The sequence below is a fragment of the Cervus elaphus genome, chromosome 13, assembly GCF_910594005.1.
Source record: "Cervus elaphus chromosome 13, mCerEla1.1, whole genome shotgun sequence".
NCBI lineage: Eukaryota > Metazoa > Chordata > Mammalia > Artiodactyla > Cervidae > Cervus > Cervus elaphus.
Genome location: NC_057827.1, coordinates 10625896 through 10644539, shown reverse-complemented (window position 1 = coordinate 10644539; position 18644 = coordinate 10625896). Strand labels below are relative to the sequence as shown.

Below are 18644 nucleotides of genomic sequence, written 5' to 3'. Positions count from 1 at the left end.
GAAAAGAAAATACAGAGGTGGGGTTCTGCACCTCCACACATTCCCCAATGGTAACGTCTTGCATAATAACTACAGTGCAGAATCAAAATCAGGGAGTGAACATTGATGCAACCTGTAGTGCTTCTTCAGATCTCATATACACACTCTCAGTGTGTGGTTCTAGGCAATTTCTTCACACACGCTGCTACCTATAAGCCATAATCACAGCACAATCAGGAAGTCATGGCATCACCAATAGACTACCCTTCCATGGCCACCCTCCACCCCACCCCTTAAACCCTGACCACCACTAATCTGTCCCCTATCTCTATGTTCTTCCCGGTGGCTCAGATGGGGGAAGGCAGGAGAGTCAGGTTTAATCTCTCGGTTGGGAAGATCCCCTGTAGAAGAAAATGGCAACCCGCTCCAGTATTCTTGCCTGGAGAATTCCATGGACAGAGGTACAGTCCTGCTGCTGCTGCTAAGTTGCTTCAGTTGTGTCTGACTCTGTGCGACCCCATAGACGGAAGCCCACCAGGCTTTGCTGTCCCTGGGATTCTCCAGGCAAGAACACTGGAGTGGGTTGCCATTTCCTTCTCCAATGCATGAAAGTGAAAAGGGAAAGGGAAATTGCTCAGTCGTGTCCAACTCTTTGCGACCCCATGGACTGCAGCCTACCAGGCTCCTCTATCCATGAGATTTTCCAGGCAAGAGTACTGGAGTGGGGTGCCATTGCCTTCTCTGGAGGTACAGTCCAGGAGGTCACAGAGAGTCAGATACGACTAACCCTTTCATCTCTATGTTACACCATGAATGTTATATAAATGGAATCAGGCAGTATGCATCATTTTAGGACTGGCTTTTTTCCACTCAGTATCATTCCCGTGGCTGTGTTCATAATCTGTTCATTTTTTTTACTGCAGAATAGTATTCCATGGTATGGATGTATCGGCTTGTCTAACTATTCACCCACTGAAAGATATCTGGGTAGTTTCAAGCTTTTGGCTGTTACAACCAAAAGCTGCTATAAACATTCATGTAGAAGTTTCTATGTAAAAATAAGGTTTTATTTCTCTTGGATAAATGCCCAGGAGTACAACCACTGGGTCTTAGTTTTAAAAGGAACTGCTAGATCATTTTCCAGAGCGGCCATACCACTTTACTTCCCCACCAGCAACACATGAGCAACCTGGTTCCTCTGCATCCGGGTCAGTGTTTGGCTGGATTGCCAGCCGTCTGGTGAGTGAACCCTCGGTACCTGAAAACAGTGCTGTCTGGGCTCCTGCTCATTAACTGTGGCGACATCTGTGGGGCGGAAGGCACTCCCATTGGCTGCCTGGTATCACCAGGCCACCCTCTGCCAGGAGGGGTGTGGGAATGGGAAGCTGCTGGGCTGGGGCTCCTTGAGCCACTGGGATGAGGATGAGGAGGCACAGGCCTTGGCTGCTGCCTGCTGTGCGTTGGCTGAGGGGCTGGAGCTGGGCTTCACCATGCAGCGGCCAGCAGCTCAGCCAGCCCAACACATCCTGTGTATGGAAGGGGGTCTCCTTGGCCTCTGCCTTCCCCAGCCCATCGCGCAAGGAGCAGGCTGTTCTTGGGTTTTATGTTTGTATCTGTTGATGGCTCCAGGCCACAGACCTGTAGGCCCCAAGTCCAGACACATGGGAGGTAAAAAGAAAGCCTTGGCACTCAGCATGCTGTCGCTTCTCAGGTCCTCAGGATCCCAGCCAATCTGCCCTCTTCTTCCCAGCTTTCATAGCCCTTTTATTATTGAATAATTCTCTGTTGAATAATTCTCAAGGTATATTTGGTTGCATTTAAAGGAGAGGAGCAGGGAAAAGCTGAGTTTACACCAGCTCAGGCCAGGACCAGAGCCAGCACTGGCTCCTTGAATCCGCCAAACCATGCTATGGAGGAGGCAAAGTCAGTGTGCCCATTATACAGATGGGAAAGTTGAAGGCATAGGAAGATTAACTCAATCAACCTGTGGCAAAGCTGCCTTCAGGATTTTCTCCCTGAAAACCTGAATTAAAGCTGCAGGCCTGGGCTACACACTTGGGCAGAACCTCGGATGCCTGCGTCCTAGGGCACAGCATGGGCCCTGCCTTTCCCTTGCGCCGCTTGACAGCCACTGGCTGCACAGATGCCAAGGTACCTGTTCTCAGTCAGAGCTCCTCCCTCCCTGGACTGTTAGCACCTTCTCTCTGTGACCTCTAGACCAGGCCTGCCTGACCCCCGTCACAGTGGCTTCCCGTGGGAGGCTCTGCACCCTGCCCACTGTGTCCCTGGCTCACTGCCCTCAGCCCCCCATGCATCCCCCTTCCTCTGGCTACTATGCAATCTCTTCCCTCAAGGCCCATTCCCACCCTCCTGCCTCCTCTCTGAGGACCCTCAACGTGGCCCTTTTATGGGGCTGACTGTCCTGCACGTCATATGCCACAATAAATGGTCTGCTACGTACAATCCTACTTCCAAACGCAGCATCACTTTATATTATGATAATCCTGGTTCTATCACCTACAAGCTCCAGGGCTGGTGTGTTTCAGTTTCCTCACCTGTAGAACGGAGAGAATGACAGTACTTACGCCACAAGGTGGTGAGGAGGACTGAATGAACTAATGACTGTAAGACACTGAAAACCAGCCTGTATAATAAACCCGTGAGAGGGACTACTGTTCAACACGGGTGTATCTCTGCTGCCAGTTCTGCCTTAGGGTCTGGACACTACCAAGATCCTGGCCTAGTTTGTCCTTTATGTTGTGTGGGGGTCAGGATCAACAAGGGGGGGGTTTGATATGAGCTCAGAGATCAGCTCAACTCTCCTCATCCTCCAAGAATCTCTCCTTCAACCCCCAGGCTGCAAGGAACCAGCTCTGTGCAAATTCTCCATGTCTTAAGCATGCTGGTTTTACTCTGCTATCGGGGGCTGTGCAGAGACCGCTTGTGCCTGGCAGCCTCTAATGGGCCCCCAACTACTTGTGGCCCCCAGCCCTACTCTTCAACACAGAGACACTCAGCTCCTCCAGCTGTTTCCTTCATCATCCCCTTCCCTTTCACATGGGCATAATCCTGCCTCCTGTGGTCCCTTTTAAAACAGGCTTCCCAATACTGAATGCAAGACTCTGATGTCACTTAACCTCTGAAGGGCAGAGCAGAGCCACCACTGCCTTCTTCATTTCTGGAGATGAGGCGCCTGCTAACAGGGCCTAAGAATGCATCTGTTTTAATGAGTATGCAGCTAACCATGAAAGTGAAAGTGAAATCGCTCAGTTGTGTCCCACTCTTTGTGACCCCATGGACTGTAGCCTATGAGGTTCCTCCATCCATGGAATTTTTCAGGCGAGAGTACTGGAGTGGGTTGCCATTTCCTTCTCAAGGGGATCTTCCCGACCCAGGGATCGAACCTGGGTCTCCCGCATTGTAGAGGCAGATGCTTTTACCGTCTGAGCCAGCAGGGAAGCTCACCAGCTTACCGTAACCCCTTATATACAGGAAATCAGTTTCATCTCTTGTGCCAACCTTACTCTACAGGCTGCTGCAGAGTTAGAGAGGATTATGAGTTGGAACGCAGTGGAAAAGGGTCCTGGGATCAATTAGTAATGCCTGTCAATGGAGTACAATGCGGAAGTAAAGACACACGTGTTTACTGGCAGGGACTGAAATCTTTTTACACATGCTGCCATTAAGCCATGTTTCCACCATCCTGTGCATTACATCTGCTTCATCTGGGGCTTAACTCATATTAAATACCATCTGGAAAGCTGCAAGGCATATGGTTAGTGCACAGATTTCAACACTGACAAAGGGCTGGAAACCTGACTCTGCCACTTACCGGTGGACTGTCCCTGGATCTCTCTATAAAATGCAAATAATAATATCAGAGGATTGGAGGTGAAAATGAAATGCAATCATGAATTGCAGCATTTGGCCCACTTTTCTAGGTGGTCAATAACTTCATATTTTCTGAATGTTTGCACACCATTCTCCCTTCCGTCTTTGTGCCATCTCAGTGTCTGATGGGCATGCATCCTCTCTCAACATGCATGCAACTCATGATGGAAATGTTAAATCAGTGAGCCCCAGGGCAGCCAGAAGCCTCTCTCCCAGGTAGATATTTCTCTTCTAAAAACCATGCTTTGGTTCAAGTTCAAGTTCTAAGTTCATTTAACTGCAGCAGTATCCAGCCCATGGTTCCACATATTTCCCATCATGAGTGTCAAGAGTTTTGCAGAAACCTGGGCGAAATTTACATTTTATGTTCTCTGCTTCCACATGATCTGTTGGGGATGACTTGTCTGGAGGTTCTCGGCTTACTTCTAGGATTGCCTCTTTTAAACGTGAGCACTCACAAATGACGTTTGATGAGTCATTCTGGAATCTTTCTTCCAAACAATATTAATATCCCCAGTCTAAAATGTATGCCATTTGTCTCATTCCCCTCTTGCATGACAGCATTTACCTATTTTAGTCTTTAGCACCCCTGCTTTCCCTCATTGCTGGTGCTCTCATTTGCAAACAACTCTCCTCAGCCTGAGCCAAGAGAGCCTGAATCATGTGAAGCACCTTCACCTCCTCCATTACTGGCCGTTGAGCTCTTTCACCTCCTCCATTATCTGGTCTTCAGCTCCTGCTGAACAGCATGTAGTGTAAAACCTCTAAAGAAGCGCATGAACACTGGGTGGGACTCGCTGGGCAGTTCCGTCATGATGAGCATGCCCAGTGATAAAGGCAACTGAGTTACCAAAGCCAGTCCCTTGCGGTATGGCTCTTCAAAACACAGAGTACCCTTGGCCTTCAAAAGGGATGTCTTTACAGCCCTCCACAAATCTGCCAATTTGGAAGTAGGATCACTTTGGGGGACTTTTTAACTTTCTTTCCACTTTGGTAACCAGCCCCCATCATTTTCTCTCCTGGGACATTTTTCACAAGGAAACAATTTTTGTAATCACCTGGCAGGACTTGTTATATGCACAACAGACCAGAGAATAAGAAGTTCTGAAGACCAATGCCAGGCACTGCTAGGCTTAAAACCCCAGGGCAGATGGGCCTCTGGGCCAATGTGATTCAACTCATGATGCAGCTAGAAGTGACCAAGGGCCTGGATTTCAGGACTTACTCTAAACTCTCATATTTCAGGCATTTCCACACAGCATTTGGGGGCTGCACTTGTCTTCCAGACTTTGGATAATATCAGCAAATGTGGAAAGAGAAAAATAACATCTTTGACATTAGATACAAAAAACAATTAAGAAGCTGACTTGCCCATTGCGTGATTCTAACAACAGGGCAACGCCAGGATGGACTCTGCACACGCAGGTCACTGGCAGCGAGGTTGGGAAGAAGCCACACTTAGGAAAAGCACTGACTCTCCCACAACAGCTACTGCCTCCAAACTGAGAATGGAAACTGAAAGGGAGACTGGAGGGGGAAAGACAGGAATGCCAGCATCTCAAGGCCTTAGGTCAAGGGCCTCTGCTGCCCTTTGGGGATGTCAAAGACCACCGCGTTGGAGGCTTCTCGGGAGTGTCTGACATTTTTGTTCAGTGTTTCAGTCCTGTTGCTTCCTTCCATCTTCTTCATGGAAATATCTCATCTCACAGGCAAACCAAATTCTGCTTGATCAGTGTGTTCCTAAACAGGTCTATTGACATCCATGAGTTTGACATTCTGGTGTTTGCCCAAAATTTATCAGATTTTATGATACATCACGTTAAATCTTTACACTAGAGTGGGATCACTTTTAACAAGTAGGATATACCAACCATGACAAGGAAAGCTGGTTTCTAAGTTACAGAGGAAGGGGAATGGAAACCCAGTATCAACTTTGGAAGTCTGGTAAAGACCCATTGGAAGCTGCTGGCATCGTAAGGATGGTAAATGAAGCACAGGTAAAATGGGACCACGGAAAAGATTCCAAAGTCAAGGCAATAAAGTTGCTCTAAAAACTCCCCAATAGATCAAAATTTTAAAAATGAAAAAAAAAAAAAAAGTTTTTTTTTCTCCCTTTCAACTCCATATAAAGAACTCTATGTTTATATGTGTACACACACACACACAAACACACACACAGGAGTGAGCACTGCTCTGAGATGGGGTCTCAAAGTATCATGTGCAAAGGAATCAAAGGAATCACCCAGCTGGGCTTGGACCCTGCATTCCTAACAGGTTCCCAGGTGACACGATGCTACTGCTCCTGGGACCACTCTGAAGAACAAGGCGGGGTGCAGCTGCAGTGAGTGTGTTTCTTCTCCCTTCTGTCCCACACCCGGGGCTGCCTCGCTCTTCCTCACCAGATTCTGAACAGGGCATTGGAAGGGGTGCTCCAGGTGGCGGCAGCCAAGTCAGTAAGAACAGACCAGGCTGGGGTGGGGTGAGGTCGGGGGGCAGGAAAGAGATGGGTCCTGGGGCCTGCTCTGCTGAGTGAGCCAAGCTCCACGTGGGCCAGGCAGCCGGCCGCCAACCGCCCATGTCTTCACGGTCACTCTCTCCACGCCCCTCCTTGGCGGAAGCAGAGCACAGGTCACAGAGGTTCATCCCGGGGCTCCCCCAGCACAGACTACTGGCGCAGTCAACCCCAGTCTGCTTAGGCGTCCTTTACCCAGGAAGCACGTGTTCCTGCCTGGAAGACGCCTCTGACCGAAAACCAAGCTGCTGAGCAGGTTATCAGTGGGTGAGTCGTCGGCCCTCAGTGTCTGCAGCCGCCCTGCGGCAGGGGTCCTGCTGGGCCCGCCGGGTCCCTGGTGTGAGAGACACTAACAAGTCTGACTTGGAAAGCCACTGCTGTTTCTCTGACCCCTTCTTGTTAACAACCTACCTGGTTATGAGCTGGGGAAGCCGTGGCCCTCATACAGGTGCAGGTTCACCCCTGATAACACTTCAGTCCCCCAGGTCACAGGGCCCAGCTTCTCCAGGGGCTGTCAGCCCAGCTCAGCACCAGCCTCTCTGGGGACTCCGCTGACCCCAAGATTTTTCCCAGCTCTGTTCAGAACTGACCAAAGCGCCTTCTTCCCATTCTCTTTTCGCTCCTGATGACAGTGTTAGTGAATCACCAGGCTCACTTCATGGCGGCCCCTTCAAACACCACAGAAACACAGCTGTGCCTGAGACGAGGCCTCTGTCAGGCATCCAGTGACCCCAGGGAATGTTACAACCTGCCACGTTCTATATCCTTCCACTTATTCATATTTTCTCTGAGAGGCCATCCCCAGACCCTCACGCAGGCCCCTGACAGCTACAGGGCTCTGTTCTGAAATCAGGAACAAAATCCATGATTTCCGGCTCCCCTGGCCCCTTCAAGCTCCTCTGCTGGTCCTGTCTGCCGCCGCCATCATCTGGCAAAACAACCACCTCCAGGCTAGGTGGGAGCGTGCCCTCGGTGCTTAAAACTGGACACGGAGAGCAGGGCCCTTCCCAGAACCGCCACTGACTGGGCTGGTGGCAAAGTTCCCAGGGGCCAAGAGAACGTGCAGCTGCCCTCAGGCCTTTGGAATTTTCCATCAGCAGCGGGCAGTGGATGAACAAGGGTTTCAGGCATGAAACCAAATACCTTGGGAGAATGCGGGCATGTGTGAACCACAACAAAACACCACAAGCTGTGCGGCTTATCGACAACAGAAATTTCTTTCTCACAGTAGGAGACACTGGAAGCCCAAGGTCGGGGGCCCAGCATGGTGGGGTCCTGGGGGCCCTTTCCTGGGTCGCAGAGGCTGCTTTCTTGTTTTCTCGTACGGCAGAAAGAGCTAGCCAGCTCTCTGGCTTCTTCTTTGAAGGGTACCAATCCCATTCGTGTGGGCTCCACCCTCTTGAACTAATTACTGCTCAGAGGCCCCACCTCCACCGTACCATCACCAGAGGGGTGAGATCTCAACATAGGAGTTTGGGGGACACAAACACTCCGTCCGTAACAGAGCACTCCTCCGTCTCTGGAGAAGTTTGCAGCTGGGACGCCCCACCGCTTCCCACAGTGCTTACACGGCCCCGGTCAGGTAAGCAGCAGCTGTGTTTCCTAGCAAATGTGGGTAAGCCCAGTACCAGAAGAGCCTCTTGAGGAGCGCGTGGCTTCAGCATGGGGTCGGTTCAGCTGTATGAAGGGCACCTCACCGGGCCCGAGGCTCTGGTCTGAGGCTCTGTTTGGTCACTCGGAACCCTGGAAAGGGAAGCCGTCTGCAAAATGAGGCTGAGATGACTTTGGACATCCCTTCCAGCTCCGAGAACCATGAGAAAAGCCACTTATGGGGAGCTGCCAGAAGCTCTGGTGTTTCTAACAAGAAAATTGGATCTCGTCTAATTCCTGGAATAGTCTGTAACGTAAGGAAGTTCTGAGGGGATTTCAAAATTTGGTTCTTCAGCCAAACCCAATTCACACCTCACATCCCCCTTCCCGCCCCACCATCTCCTCAAACACTGTCTCAGATGACATGATTTCAGGTAAGGAAATTCACCAATAATTAAACGCAAAGAAATCCTGCGATGGAGACAAACACTCCCACATCTTGTGTAACCTTCCCTATCAGAGAAACGGAACTCTGGGAGCAGCAGACGCCCAGATCCAGCTGGATTTCCCATCATGGCGATAACATCCAGCCAATAGCTGCTCGGCCTAGCCACTCAGGATGCAGGTGGGAACACATGTGTCTGCTTGCTGAAGCGCTTTTAATGGCTTTCCCTTTGTCTGTCTTCCCTCCCAGGCCTGGCCTGGGCAGATCTGGCAAGACTGCAATCAAGGTCCTCTTAAGAACAGTGGCTCTGGGCTATCCAGTCAAGTGGAAGAAGGGTCCTCTCCTCACATTCAATCCGAGTCAAGGGTAAGACTCCGAAGGAAATGATAACTTCCCTGCAACTCTTCCTAATGCCGGGCAATGAGAAATCACTCCCTAAGGCAGAGAAGTCATTTAAACGGGGCCCCAGAGACAAAGTTCCTTACTGCGCTGGACCCTGTACTTCCCATTCAAAACCATCCATTTGGGAAGGGCCCAAAGGAAATTCTGCTTTTTTTTCAGTTTGGGATGGGAAAAGAAGGGGAAGGAATGGCAGAGCTGTTAGGAAGGAGTCACTCAGGGCAACGCGGAGCGGGGCTGAGAACTGCTGTGCTGGCTGCAGACCCCACGGTGGCTGCCCCCCAGCCCTCCAGAAGCCACAGGTCATTCTAGCTCATCCAATCATCCAAGACACCGGGAGAAGGGTGGCTTGTAAATTAATGTCAAAGAGCTTAGAATTTTCAGCGGCACATTTTTTAAAATAATAAGAGAAGTAAATGAGGTTTGATGTGACTCTGGAATTTGGATAAGACAGCCGAGTCAAGGATGATCATACAGCAACTTTAATCCAGGGGCCAAGCGCTGAGGAAATGGTACTCAGAAATTGTTCCAAGCACCTCCACGTGAATCCTGAGAGCCCTGAGCACCACCGGCACCACCAGTTAAGGTTCCTTCTAGGAGAGGGGGCTGCACAGGGCTATAGCAGCTGAGTAGGGATGGAGGGTGAGACCCAGGGATTCAGGGAGAAATCCCTCTGAAAACCTAGGGTTGGGACTTGCCTGACCTAGAATCAGCCCTTCCTGCAGACCTCCTTGGGGGTCTGTTCTGTTCTGCAAGAAAGGCTGACCCACACATGAACATAGCCATCCCGAATTCCAACTGGAACAAAAGCACACTTGTCCTACTCCTGGGATTTCTAAACAGTTATAACATTTGCAGAAATCCTCTCTCCACTACACCTTCCATGTGATGTCTGTGCTGTGCCCGCTGAGTTGAGCACCCAGGCAGAGGATTTGGCAGGCTGCCTGGCAATCCTCGGGGGCTACCTGCCTGCTCACATGCCCCCCACCCCCCATGTGCATGCCTTGGACCCCCTGCTCTGCACAGGCAGTCTGTTCCCCTCTTCACGCATCTGGATAAAGGCTTTCCTTCCTGCCTGCCTAGGACTGAGACAATTCCTTTCAGTTTGAATTGTGTCGACTCCAGTTTTGAGAACAGTTCTCCTGGAACAGCTGTCCCCTCCCCTCTCCTCAGCTCCCCAGGCAGCCAACCACCCTCTGCCCATAAACCACCATCTTTGGGAACTGAACACAGTCTGCTTCCAGGCCGCACCTCAGGCAAGTGTGTCCCCAGGCACACGACAACAGGACACCCTCCCACATCCGCTGCCCTGAACTCATTTGCTCAGTCACATTCTAGCTGGAAACATCAGAGTGCCTGGCTCTAGCTTTCGACTGGTGTCTCTACTGGAGGCCACCAAGCTTCACCTGGGACCTGCCTGGGTGGGCCATGGGTCCACTTCTTACCTCAGGCAGGGGGCCCCCCACCTGGCCTCTGTGTTCATTGGACTAAGCAGGGGAGCAGAGTCCCCCCTCTGGGTGACATCAGCCAGGGCAGGGCTTCCGCCAGCTCCAGGGGGTGAGGGGCACTCGTGTGGATCTGGGGACCCAGTTGTGCACTCATGCACTCACGCACTGCTGGGCCGGGGTCCATCTAGGACTGACGGTGCGTCTGCGGGTACACAAGAGTCATCACACACAGCTCCTGATTGCCAGGGCCTTTGTATCGCTCAACCTCAGCCCTGCGTTTCTCTCCAGGTGGGAGCGTCAGGCCCCTGTGGGCTGCCTTCCCCCTCCTTCTGCTCCTTCCTTCCATTTCCAGGTCTCCCAGGAGTCGTCAGCTGCGATAAGACAGGACTACCCCTGACTGCAGTGGCTTCTTTCAGGAGGGCTGCGCCTTTCCTCATCTGACTCGCCAGCTATGAGCATGACTACTGGGCTTCCCTGGTAGCTCAAGTGGTGAAGAATCTGCCTGCAATGCAGGAGCCACAGGTGACACAGGCTCGATCCCTGGGTCAAGAAGGTCCCCTGGAGGAGGACATGGCAACCCACCCCAGTATTCTTGCCTGGAGAATCCCATGGACAGAGGAGCGTGGTGGGCTACAGTCCATTCGGTCACAGAGTTGGACACGACTGAAGTGACTTAGCATGCACGCACCTGGTGCAGGGCTAGGCGAGTGGTGAAAAAGCATGGAATTCAGGGTGACCTCGCGAGGGGCAAGCTGGAGCCAGGAGCACATCCAGCATCACGGCTCAACCCTGAGGGTGACCTGGGAGGACAGGACCAGGGAGCGAGAGGTGGAGCAGGCAGGTGGATGAGGCTGGAAGCAATGACACAGGGTCTCAGACATCAGGCCGGCAGCAGCCCCGCCCTGGTGCACCTATTGTCTCCTGGAGAGCTTTCCAGGCGTCCCTCCCCTGGAGCGGGTGGTTTTAACTGATCCAGCCTGTTAACACTTGGCCACGGGCACTTCCAAGAGCCTCAGGGGCTCCTCTCCTGCAGCAGAGCCCATATGTCACCTCTGCTGGGTTCCCAAGTTCCCATGAAGGCAGCATTTTTCAGAGGCCACAGGCAGAGCCAGCTGACCAGAGCAGAGGTAGATTCCAGAATGGAAAGACCCAAGAAAGGGCATCTGGAAGTCAGAAAAGACCCCAGAAAGAGCAGGTGGGGAGAGGCCTGGCCCAGAACAGCCTGCACATGGGCCGTGACCCTGGGGCCTGTCTGGAGCACCTTCTTCAGATTTCTGCAGGTTGGAGGGGTCACGTGGTTTGGTCTGACTCTCCAAGCAGGCACTGATGTGGCTCAGGCTTATCTAACAGAGCCTCCTAAATCCGACAGAAGCAGAGATTTATTTTCTGCAAGGGAAGGTCTTTGTTTTTCTGAGTGGGTAGCCAAGTAGACCATGAGTCCCTCTCTGCTCTCCTCACCCCACCTGGAAGCCCTGTTTAGACACTTCCCAGCTGCTGCCTTACCCGATTGTGTGCACGCTGCGTGCATGCTTCCTGGGTTTCCCCTGTCCCCAAATGACCAGCTGAGACTTGGTTCTGTGCCCTCCTGGCCTCCAACTGCACTAGGAAGCGTTCTTCTCAATCAAACGTCTCCCCTGGGCCTTATCATGCCACATTAGACTGACCTTTCCCCAAACAAAAGGCACTCTAACCAACTTTCATGGAAACATTTTCTTTCTAACACTAAACGTTCCAAATCATAGCAAACAACAGCCTCTAAAGATAACGTTATACTAACATCACTACCAATGCTCCCCTTGATCATTAGGGTGTCACTTGATTTTGTTTTTCATTTTTTTCATGGGCAGTCAGCATGGACATGAGCTTCTGAAGAGAGTTCTTCCCATGAGCAATCAGGGCTGCATTTGGCCTCAAAGAACAAATGCTTGGAGCTCTCCCTCTTTCTCTCTAAAGTCAAATAGTGATGAACAACTTGGACACTGAGGTTCACCGCAAGTCATCCTGGTTCCTTAAGGGAAAGACGTGGACAGAGCTGTCCCAGCCGGCTGGTCTGCTCCATGTCACTGATTCTGTCATAACCAACAACAGTTGGAAACACGCCCTCTAAAGTGAAAGGTCTACCACAGACACCCTCTCCTGCTCAAGACCATCGCTTTCTCGTGGCCACCGCAAGCTCAAGAAGGCACAAAACCAGCCTCATTTTCAGCTGGGTTTCTCAAGTTACCACAACAAGACAGGGAGACAGCTGCTTTCCAAAGCTCGCACAAGGCGAACCAAAAGATGGGGATAGCTGCCTTTCATGGGCAAGAAGGCATCTAAGGTCATGCTGTTGCTGTTAGTCGTTCAGTCGTCTCCGACTCTCTGTGACCCATGGACCGCAGCACGCCAGGCTTCCCTGTCCCTCACCATCTCCCAGAGCTTGCTCAAACTCATGTCCACTGAATCAATGATGTTATCCAACCATCTCATCCTCTGTTGTCCACTTCTCCTCCTGCTTTCAATCTTTCCCACCACCAGTGTCTTTCCCAATGAGTCGGCTCTTCACATCAAGCTCATTAAAAAGCCCCAAAGCTGCCATCAATCGGAACAGCGGCTGACAGACCCAGCTCGTCCTCTAGGCAGGAACACAGGACAGCCTCTTCCCAGGCTGCCCCCTACGACTGCCATCAGGAAATGCAGATCCTTCACTTTCTGTCTAAAGTCAAGGCCGGAGTCTTTTCTGCCCTACCTCTTTACCAGGGCAGATCACCAGAAAACTGCCAGTCTCCAGGACAGCACTTGAATTTCCTAGGGAAACCCCTCTGAGGACACACTGGCTTCCTTTAGGGAGCTGACCATGCCATTTTTGCCCTCTCTGCATTGGCTGCTGGCAAACTGAAGGCACCTTGGATTTTTGCACATATAGCAAGTTCTCTTCTTTATATATAACATATATTTCTATAATTTGAATTCTTATTTTAATGGCCCTGTTGCATGGGTATATTATCATATGTGTGTGTGTACGTGCTAAGTTGCTTCAGTCCTGTCCGACTCTTTGTGACCCCATGGACTGTAGCCCGCCAGGCTCCTCTGTCCATGCGATTCTCCAGGCAAGAATACTGGAGTGGGTTGCCATGCCCTCCTCCGGGGGATCTTCCAGACCCAGGGATCGAACCCGAGTCTCCTACATTCCAGGTGGATCCTTCACCACTGAGCCACCTGGGAAGTCCATATTATCATACTAGTGATCCGAAATCATTTTAGGCAGAAACTAGAAATTGTCTTTAAAGTACCATTAAGTTTCCTAATCTATAAAGTAAAAGCTAGTAAAACTGCCTCATAGGATGGATTCAATAACACAGTGAATACATAGCATCTAACAGTACCTGGTACACAGTAGGTGCTCTATGAGATCTGATGTGATTTAAGCATCATCACTTCATTTTTAATTTATGTCCAAAGCAGCATTATTGATGTTACCAAGTCAAAAATTTTTCATTTAATTTACAATTTAGAACTTATTTTATTGCAAATTGGATTGGAGCCAGTTCAAGGCACCAAATGAATTATTTTTGAACTACAATAACTGAAATAAAACCATGCATACAAAAGAGAGAGGAAGAAAAATACCAGCACTACAATGAGTTAAATATTAAAAGTGAGCCTTACATTTAACTTTGTGTTTTCTGAAATCCAAAGCAGAAATGAAATCATGTTAACTTATCTGATGCTCATCATCTGATAAATGGCCTGTGCAGCTCCTATGGAAAGTGACTTTTCTCCTAACACTGGCATCTGAGGGTAAGTGTTCACACTGCTCCTCACAGGAGGTATACTGGGTACGGAGCAGAAGGGCCACACCCATGCATGCCTGCACACAAAGGCACACACATTCATCCTTCAGAAGAGACGCTTTGCTTTTCAGTATTAAATAGTTAGGGCCTGGTGGGTGAGCTCTCCGGAGATTTCCCATGGGTACACAGAGGGGTGTTCTTTATTGTTTTCTAAAACTCTCACCAAGAAATTTTGTTCGAGAGCACGGGCCAGTGGATCAGATCACTGAGAATACCACCCATCCTATTGTCAGTTTACACACATTTAAAAAAACATGGATTTAGATTATTCCTTTCCATCCCAAAGAACGGACCAGTTTCCAGGTTCGCATCTGTAAAACAGCCTGTCCAGCGGCTTTCCCGAGAGTGCAGGCTGGCCTCCACCTTCCCACTCCACACAGCCTCCCCGACCCCTCTGAGCCAGATGACCAGAGGGGTCTGTGACAGGGAGACCGACTTCATCCACGGAGGGTCTGCTTCTCAATGCTTGTGAATAATCAGAGATAACAGACTTCTCTGTGAAAACCATGATTGCCCAACCAGGGGCAGGACCAAATGCTAGCAGGATTTATTGGCTTTGATGAACAAAAAGGTGTTTGTTTTTGCTGGTAATTAGAGTTCAGTAGCAAGCTATAAAGAGTTCTCTGAGAATTCTCAACAGACTGTAGCTAAAGGCTACTGGATTATGACTGAATCTAATCATTCATCTGCAGACCTCCCGAGTTAAGATGCCAGTATTTGATAAAGCACAACCACACAGACCACCGGAGAGGAATGTTCTTAATGTCCAAGGAGAAAAGGCGGCCTGCGTGTGCTCACGTGTGGGGGTGACTGCTGCCATGGGATGCAGCAGTTCTCATAAATATATCTCTTCAAAGGTCCACACACCCTGCGTGTTGGGCAATGTTTCGGCAACTCTGTACTCTCACAACTGTCAGAGAGTGGGTTCCCAGGTCCTACGAAGGGCTGGGTGGGGCATTTGACAGAGAGAAGTGGTTTGCAAAGCCATACGCATTTGCACTTTTCTTTCAGCACCCACTGTTGAATGTGGGGCTTTTTGTTGTTTTTTTTTTCTTAACAAATCTGAGATATGAATACAAATTTGACTACAATTAATTTAAAGTTATTTTCTAGTAGTATAGGCAAAAGAGGACGAGCAAGGTGCTGTCATCAATATTTTAAAATACTGTCGATTGAAGTTTGACAGAAAACAACAAAATTCTGTAAAGCAATTATCCTTCAATAAAAAAATAAATTAAAAAAATACTGTCAAGATGGAATAAATGTGTGCTGAGAGATAACTGCTCATCTTGCTTGTCTTGGCCAATAACTTGTTATTTTCTCCTTAATCCCAGAAAATACGCCTAAGATTATTTTCATTTACTCTACTCACATCATGATAACCAAGAGGAACAGAAAAGTCAACAACAAACTCTCCCACAGGAGTGAAAAAAATTAAAATGAGACCAGATAAACAAAACAAGGTAAAAAAAAAAATCAAGCCCCAGATATGGCTAAGACGAGGGGACAGCAACTGCTTTTGTAGTCCTTACCCATTGCCTCTACTCTTGAGAAGCTTAAGTTCACATTTAGGATTCCAGGCATCTTACTATCTAGGGCACTAGGAAAACTTGACAATATATATATTTTCCCCAAGAACTAGATTTCCATTTAATTTTGTTCTCTTCAGTCCAATATAAATTTTCCCATTGTTTTGCATGTTTGGGCCTCCTCAGTTTATTTATTTAAAGTTCTTAAGCAGTCATCTCACAACGTTTCCTTCAGAGAAACATAAAACAGACAGCTACTCCAGGAGGAAGAACAAGCCCTCGGGCCGCAGGTTGAGAGTCAGCTGGCCTCCTGCCGCCTGAGGCTCCCTGCAAGTGATCTCAGCCTGGGCCAGCCTCTCAACCCCCAGCCCTGCTGTCTCCTCATCTGAAACACCAGCAGGCAGCCTCAGATTCTGTCCACACCGTCTTTGGGCTCTAGGGTTCTGTGGTTCTTTCTTCCTCAAGGGGAGAATTGCCAATGGACAAAGGGCGTAACTGATGATTCTTTAAGACACTGACGTTCTACTTTCAGAAAGTTGGACTTTGAAACTGGCTGGAAAAAAAAAAATTCAACCGCACGAAGATAATCCCACTATCTGAATATATTTAGAGTGAATCAAAATCGTGCTGATCTGGGAAAGGGGATGCAACTCACGACAACACTAAGACCTCTTCCTTTTACAGTGTGTGCTTCAAGAACAGACCAACCTCAAATGAGCATTTCCACTCTCAGAGTCTGTTCAGTGATCTCCTGGATTCCCTGAAGGACTGGGACTCAGGCTTGCCCAGGGCCCTACTCAAGAGGAAGCAAAGGCACCCAGTAACACTGTTTTGGAACTTCCAGAATCTGAGTGAAAATAATATGTATTCAGAAAAGCATTTAAAGAGGCAGAACAATCCAGAGTCTGATACTTACTTGTGGCCCAGCTCATGAGCGATGGTAAAGGCCAAATTGAGGCCATTGTCTTCGGCAAGCACACATTTCCTCTTAGCACTGCACACACCTCCTAAGTAAGCAATTCCTGCAGCAGAGACACAAAACACATCCTCTTCAGAACATGCGAGGTCCTGACCTCGCAGGGCAAATCCACACGGTCAACATCACACACCATCGAGAGGGGCAAGCGGGGGCGAGGATGACCACGGACTGGGCCTGTCACTCCAGAGCTCATGGAGACTGGCTGGTCGGTGTGGGATGCTTCTGTATTTGTCTAATGATAATAATAACCACCACAAGCATCTCTCGAGCATTTAACACATATCAGGCTGAGCAGTTGGCACATCTTTTCTAACAAAGTCCTCATTAGCCAGGATGGAGGCAACAGGGAAACTGCGGTTCAGAGAGGAAAGGTAACTTTCCCAAGGTCCCCTGGACTGGCACCTGGAGCTGGAGGCTGAGGCAGCCAACGTCAGCATCCAGGGCCAGGGTCAGGCGAGGCCAGCAAGGCGAGATGCCCAGCGTGCAAGGTTCAAGGACAGGACCCCGAGGGGGCGAGCAGGCCCCTTCAGACTCCGTGCCCCGGGCCTCCGCGTCCCTCGTCCCAGGCCCAGCCCCGCCAGGGTTAATGCTCTCAGAGGGTGAGCCAGAGCAGGGCCAGGGCTCACTCAGAGCAGGCCAAGGACAGCGGGAAGGTTCAGGAAAATGTCTCAGGAGCCCCTCGGAGGAGGAGACCGGGTCCTGGGAGGAGTGAAAGACACCAGAAGAGTAAGGGCCGGGAGGCCATCTGGGAAGATGGATCCCGCGGTCCGATGGCTCATCCCCGCACACACGTGAGGGACCCCAGGACCTGCCCTGAGACGGGAAGACTGTGGCAGCGCAACTAGGGGAACCAGACTCAGGAGGACACCGTGAGTAAGGGGCTGAGGACAGAGGATGGGAAGGGGCTGGGTTGTGGTGGGCGATGGGGTGAGGACAGAGGATGGGAGAGGGCTGGCCTGTGGGGGCGATGGGGTGAGGGCAGAGGATGGAGGGGGCGGCCTGTGGGGGTGATGGGGTGAGGACAGAGGGAGGAGGCGGCCTGTGGGGGCAATGGGGTGAGGACAGAGGATGGAGGGGGCGGCCTGTGGGGGCGATGTGGTGAGGGCAGAGGATGGGAAGGGGCTGGGTTGTGGGGGCGATGGGGTGAGGACAGAGGATGGCAGGGGGTCAGCCTGTGGGGAAGATGGGGTGAGGACAGAGGATGGGAGGGGGTCGGCCTGTGGGGAAGATGGGGTGAGGACAGAGGATGGGAGGGGGTCGGCCTGTGGGGAAGATGGGGTGAGGACAGAGGATGGAGGGGGCGGCCTGTGGGGGCAATGGGGTGAGGACAGAGGATGGGAGGGGGTCGGCCTGTGGGGGTGATACAGTGAGGACAGAGGATGGGAAGGGGCCGGCCTGTGGGAGAGATGGGGTGAGGACAGAGGATGGGAGGCGGTCGGCCTGTGGGGTGATGGGGTGAGGACAGAGGATGGGAGGGGGTGATGGGGTGAGGACAGAGGATGGAGGGGGTGGCCTGTGGGGGAGATGGGGTGAGGACAGAGGATGAGAGGGCCCGGCCCGTGGGGGCAATGGGGTGAGGGCAGAGGACGGAGGGGGCGGCCTGTGGGGGTGATGGGGTGAGAGCAGAGGATGGAGGGGGGGTGCCTGTGGGGGCGATGTGATGAGGACAGAGGATGGGAAGGGGCTGGGTTGTCAGGGCGATGGGGTGAGGACAGAGGATGGGAGGGGGCCGGCCTGTGGGGAAGATGGGGTGAGGACAGAGGATGGGAGGGGGCCGGCCTGTGGGGGCGATGCAGTGAGGACAGAGGATGGGAAGGGGCCAGCCTGTGGGAGAGATGGGGTGAGGACAGAGGATGGGAGGGGGCGATGTGATGAGTACAGAGGATGGGAGGGGGCAATGGGGTGAGGACAGAGGATGGAGGGGGCGGCCTGTGGGGGCGATGTGGTGAGGACAGAGGATGGGAGGGGGCAATGGAGTGAGGACAGAGGATGGGAGGGGGCAATGGGGTGAGGACAGAGGATGGGAGGGGGCGGCCTGC

The 18644-nt window shown here is 51.1% G+C and overlaps 1 protein-coding gene across 2 annotated transcripts in view; it reads right to left on the bottom strand.

Moving 5' to 3' along the window:
- The window catches only part of ADAMTS17 (ADAM metallopeptidase with thrombospondin type 1 motif 17), a 393159-nt gene that overhangs the window by 207375 nt on the left and 167140 nt on the right, over positions 1 to 18644 (bottom strand). For both annotated transcript variants that reach the window (XM_043922552.1, XM_043922553.1), the window contains exon 8: positions 16543 to 16648. In XM_043922552.1, coding sequence (XP_043778487.1) covers positions 16543 to 16648 — 106 coding nt within the window. The remainder of the gene's footprint in view (positions 1 to 16542; positions 16649 to 18644) is intronic.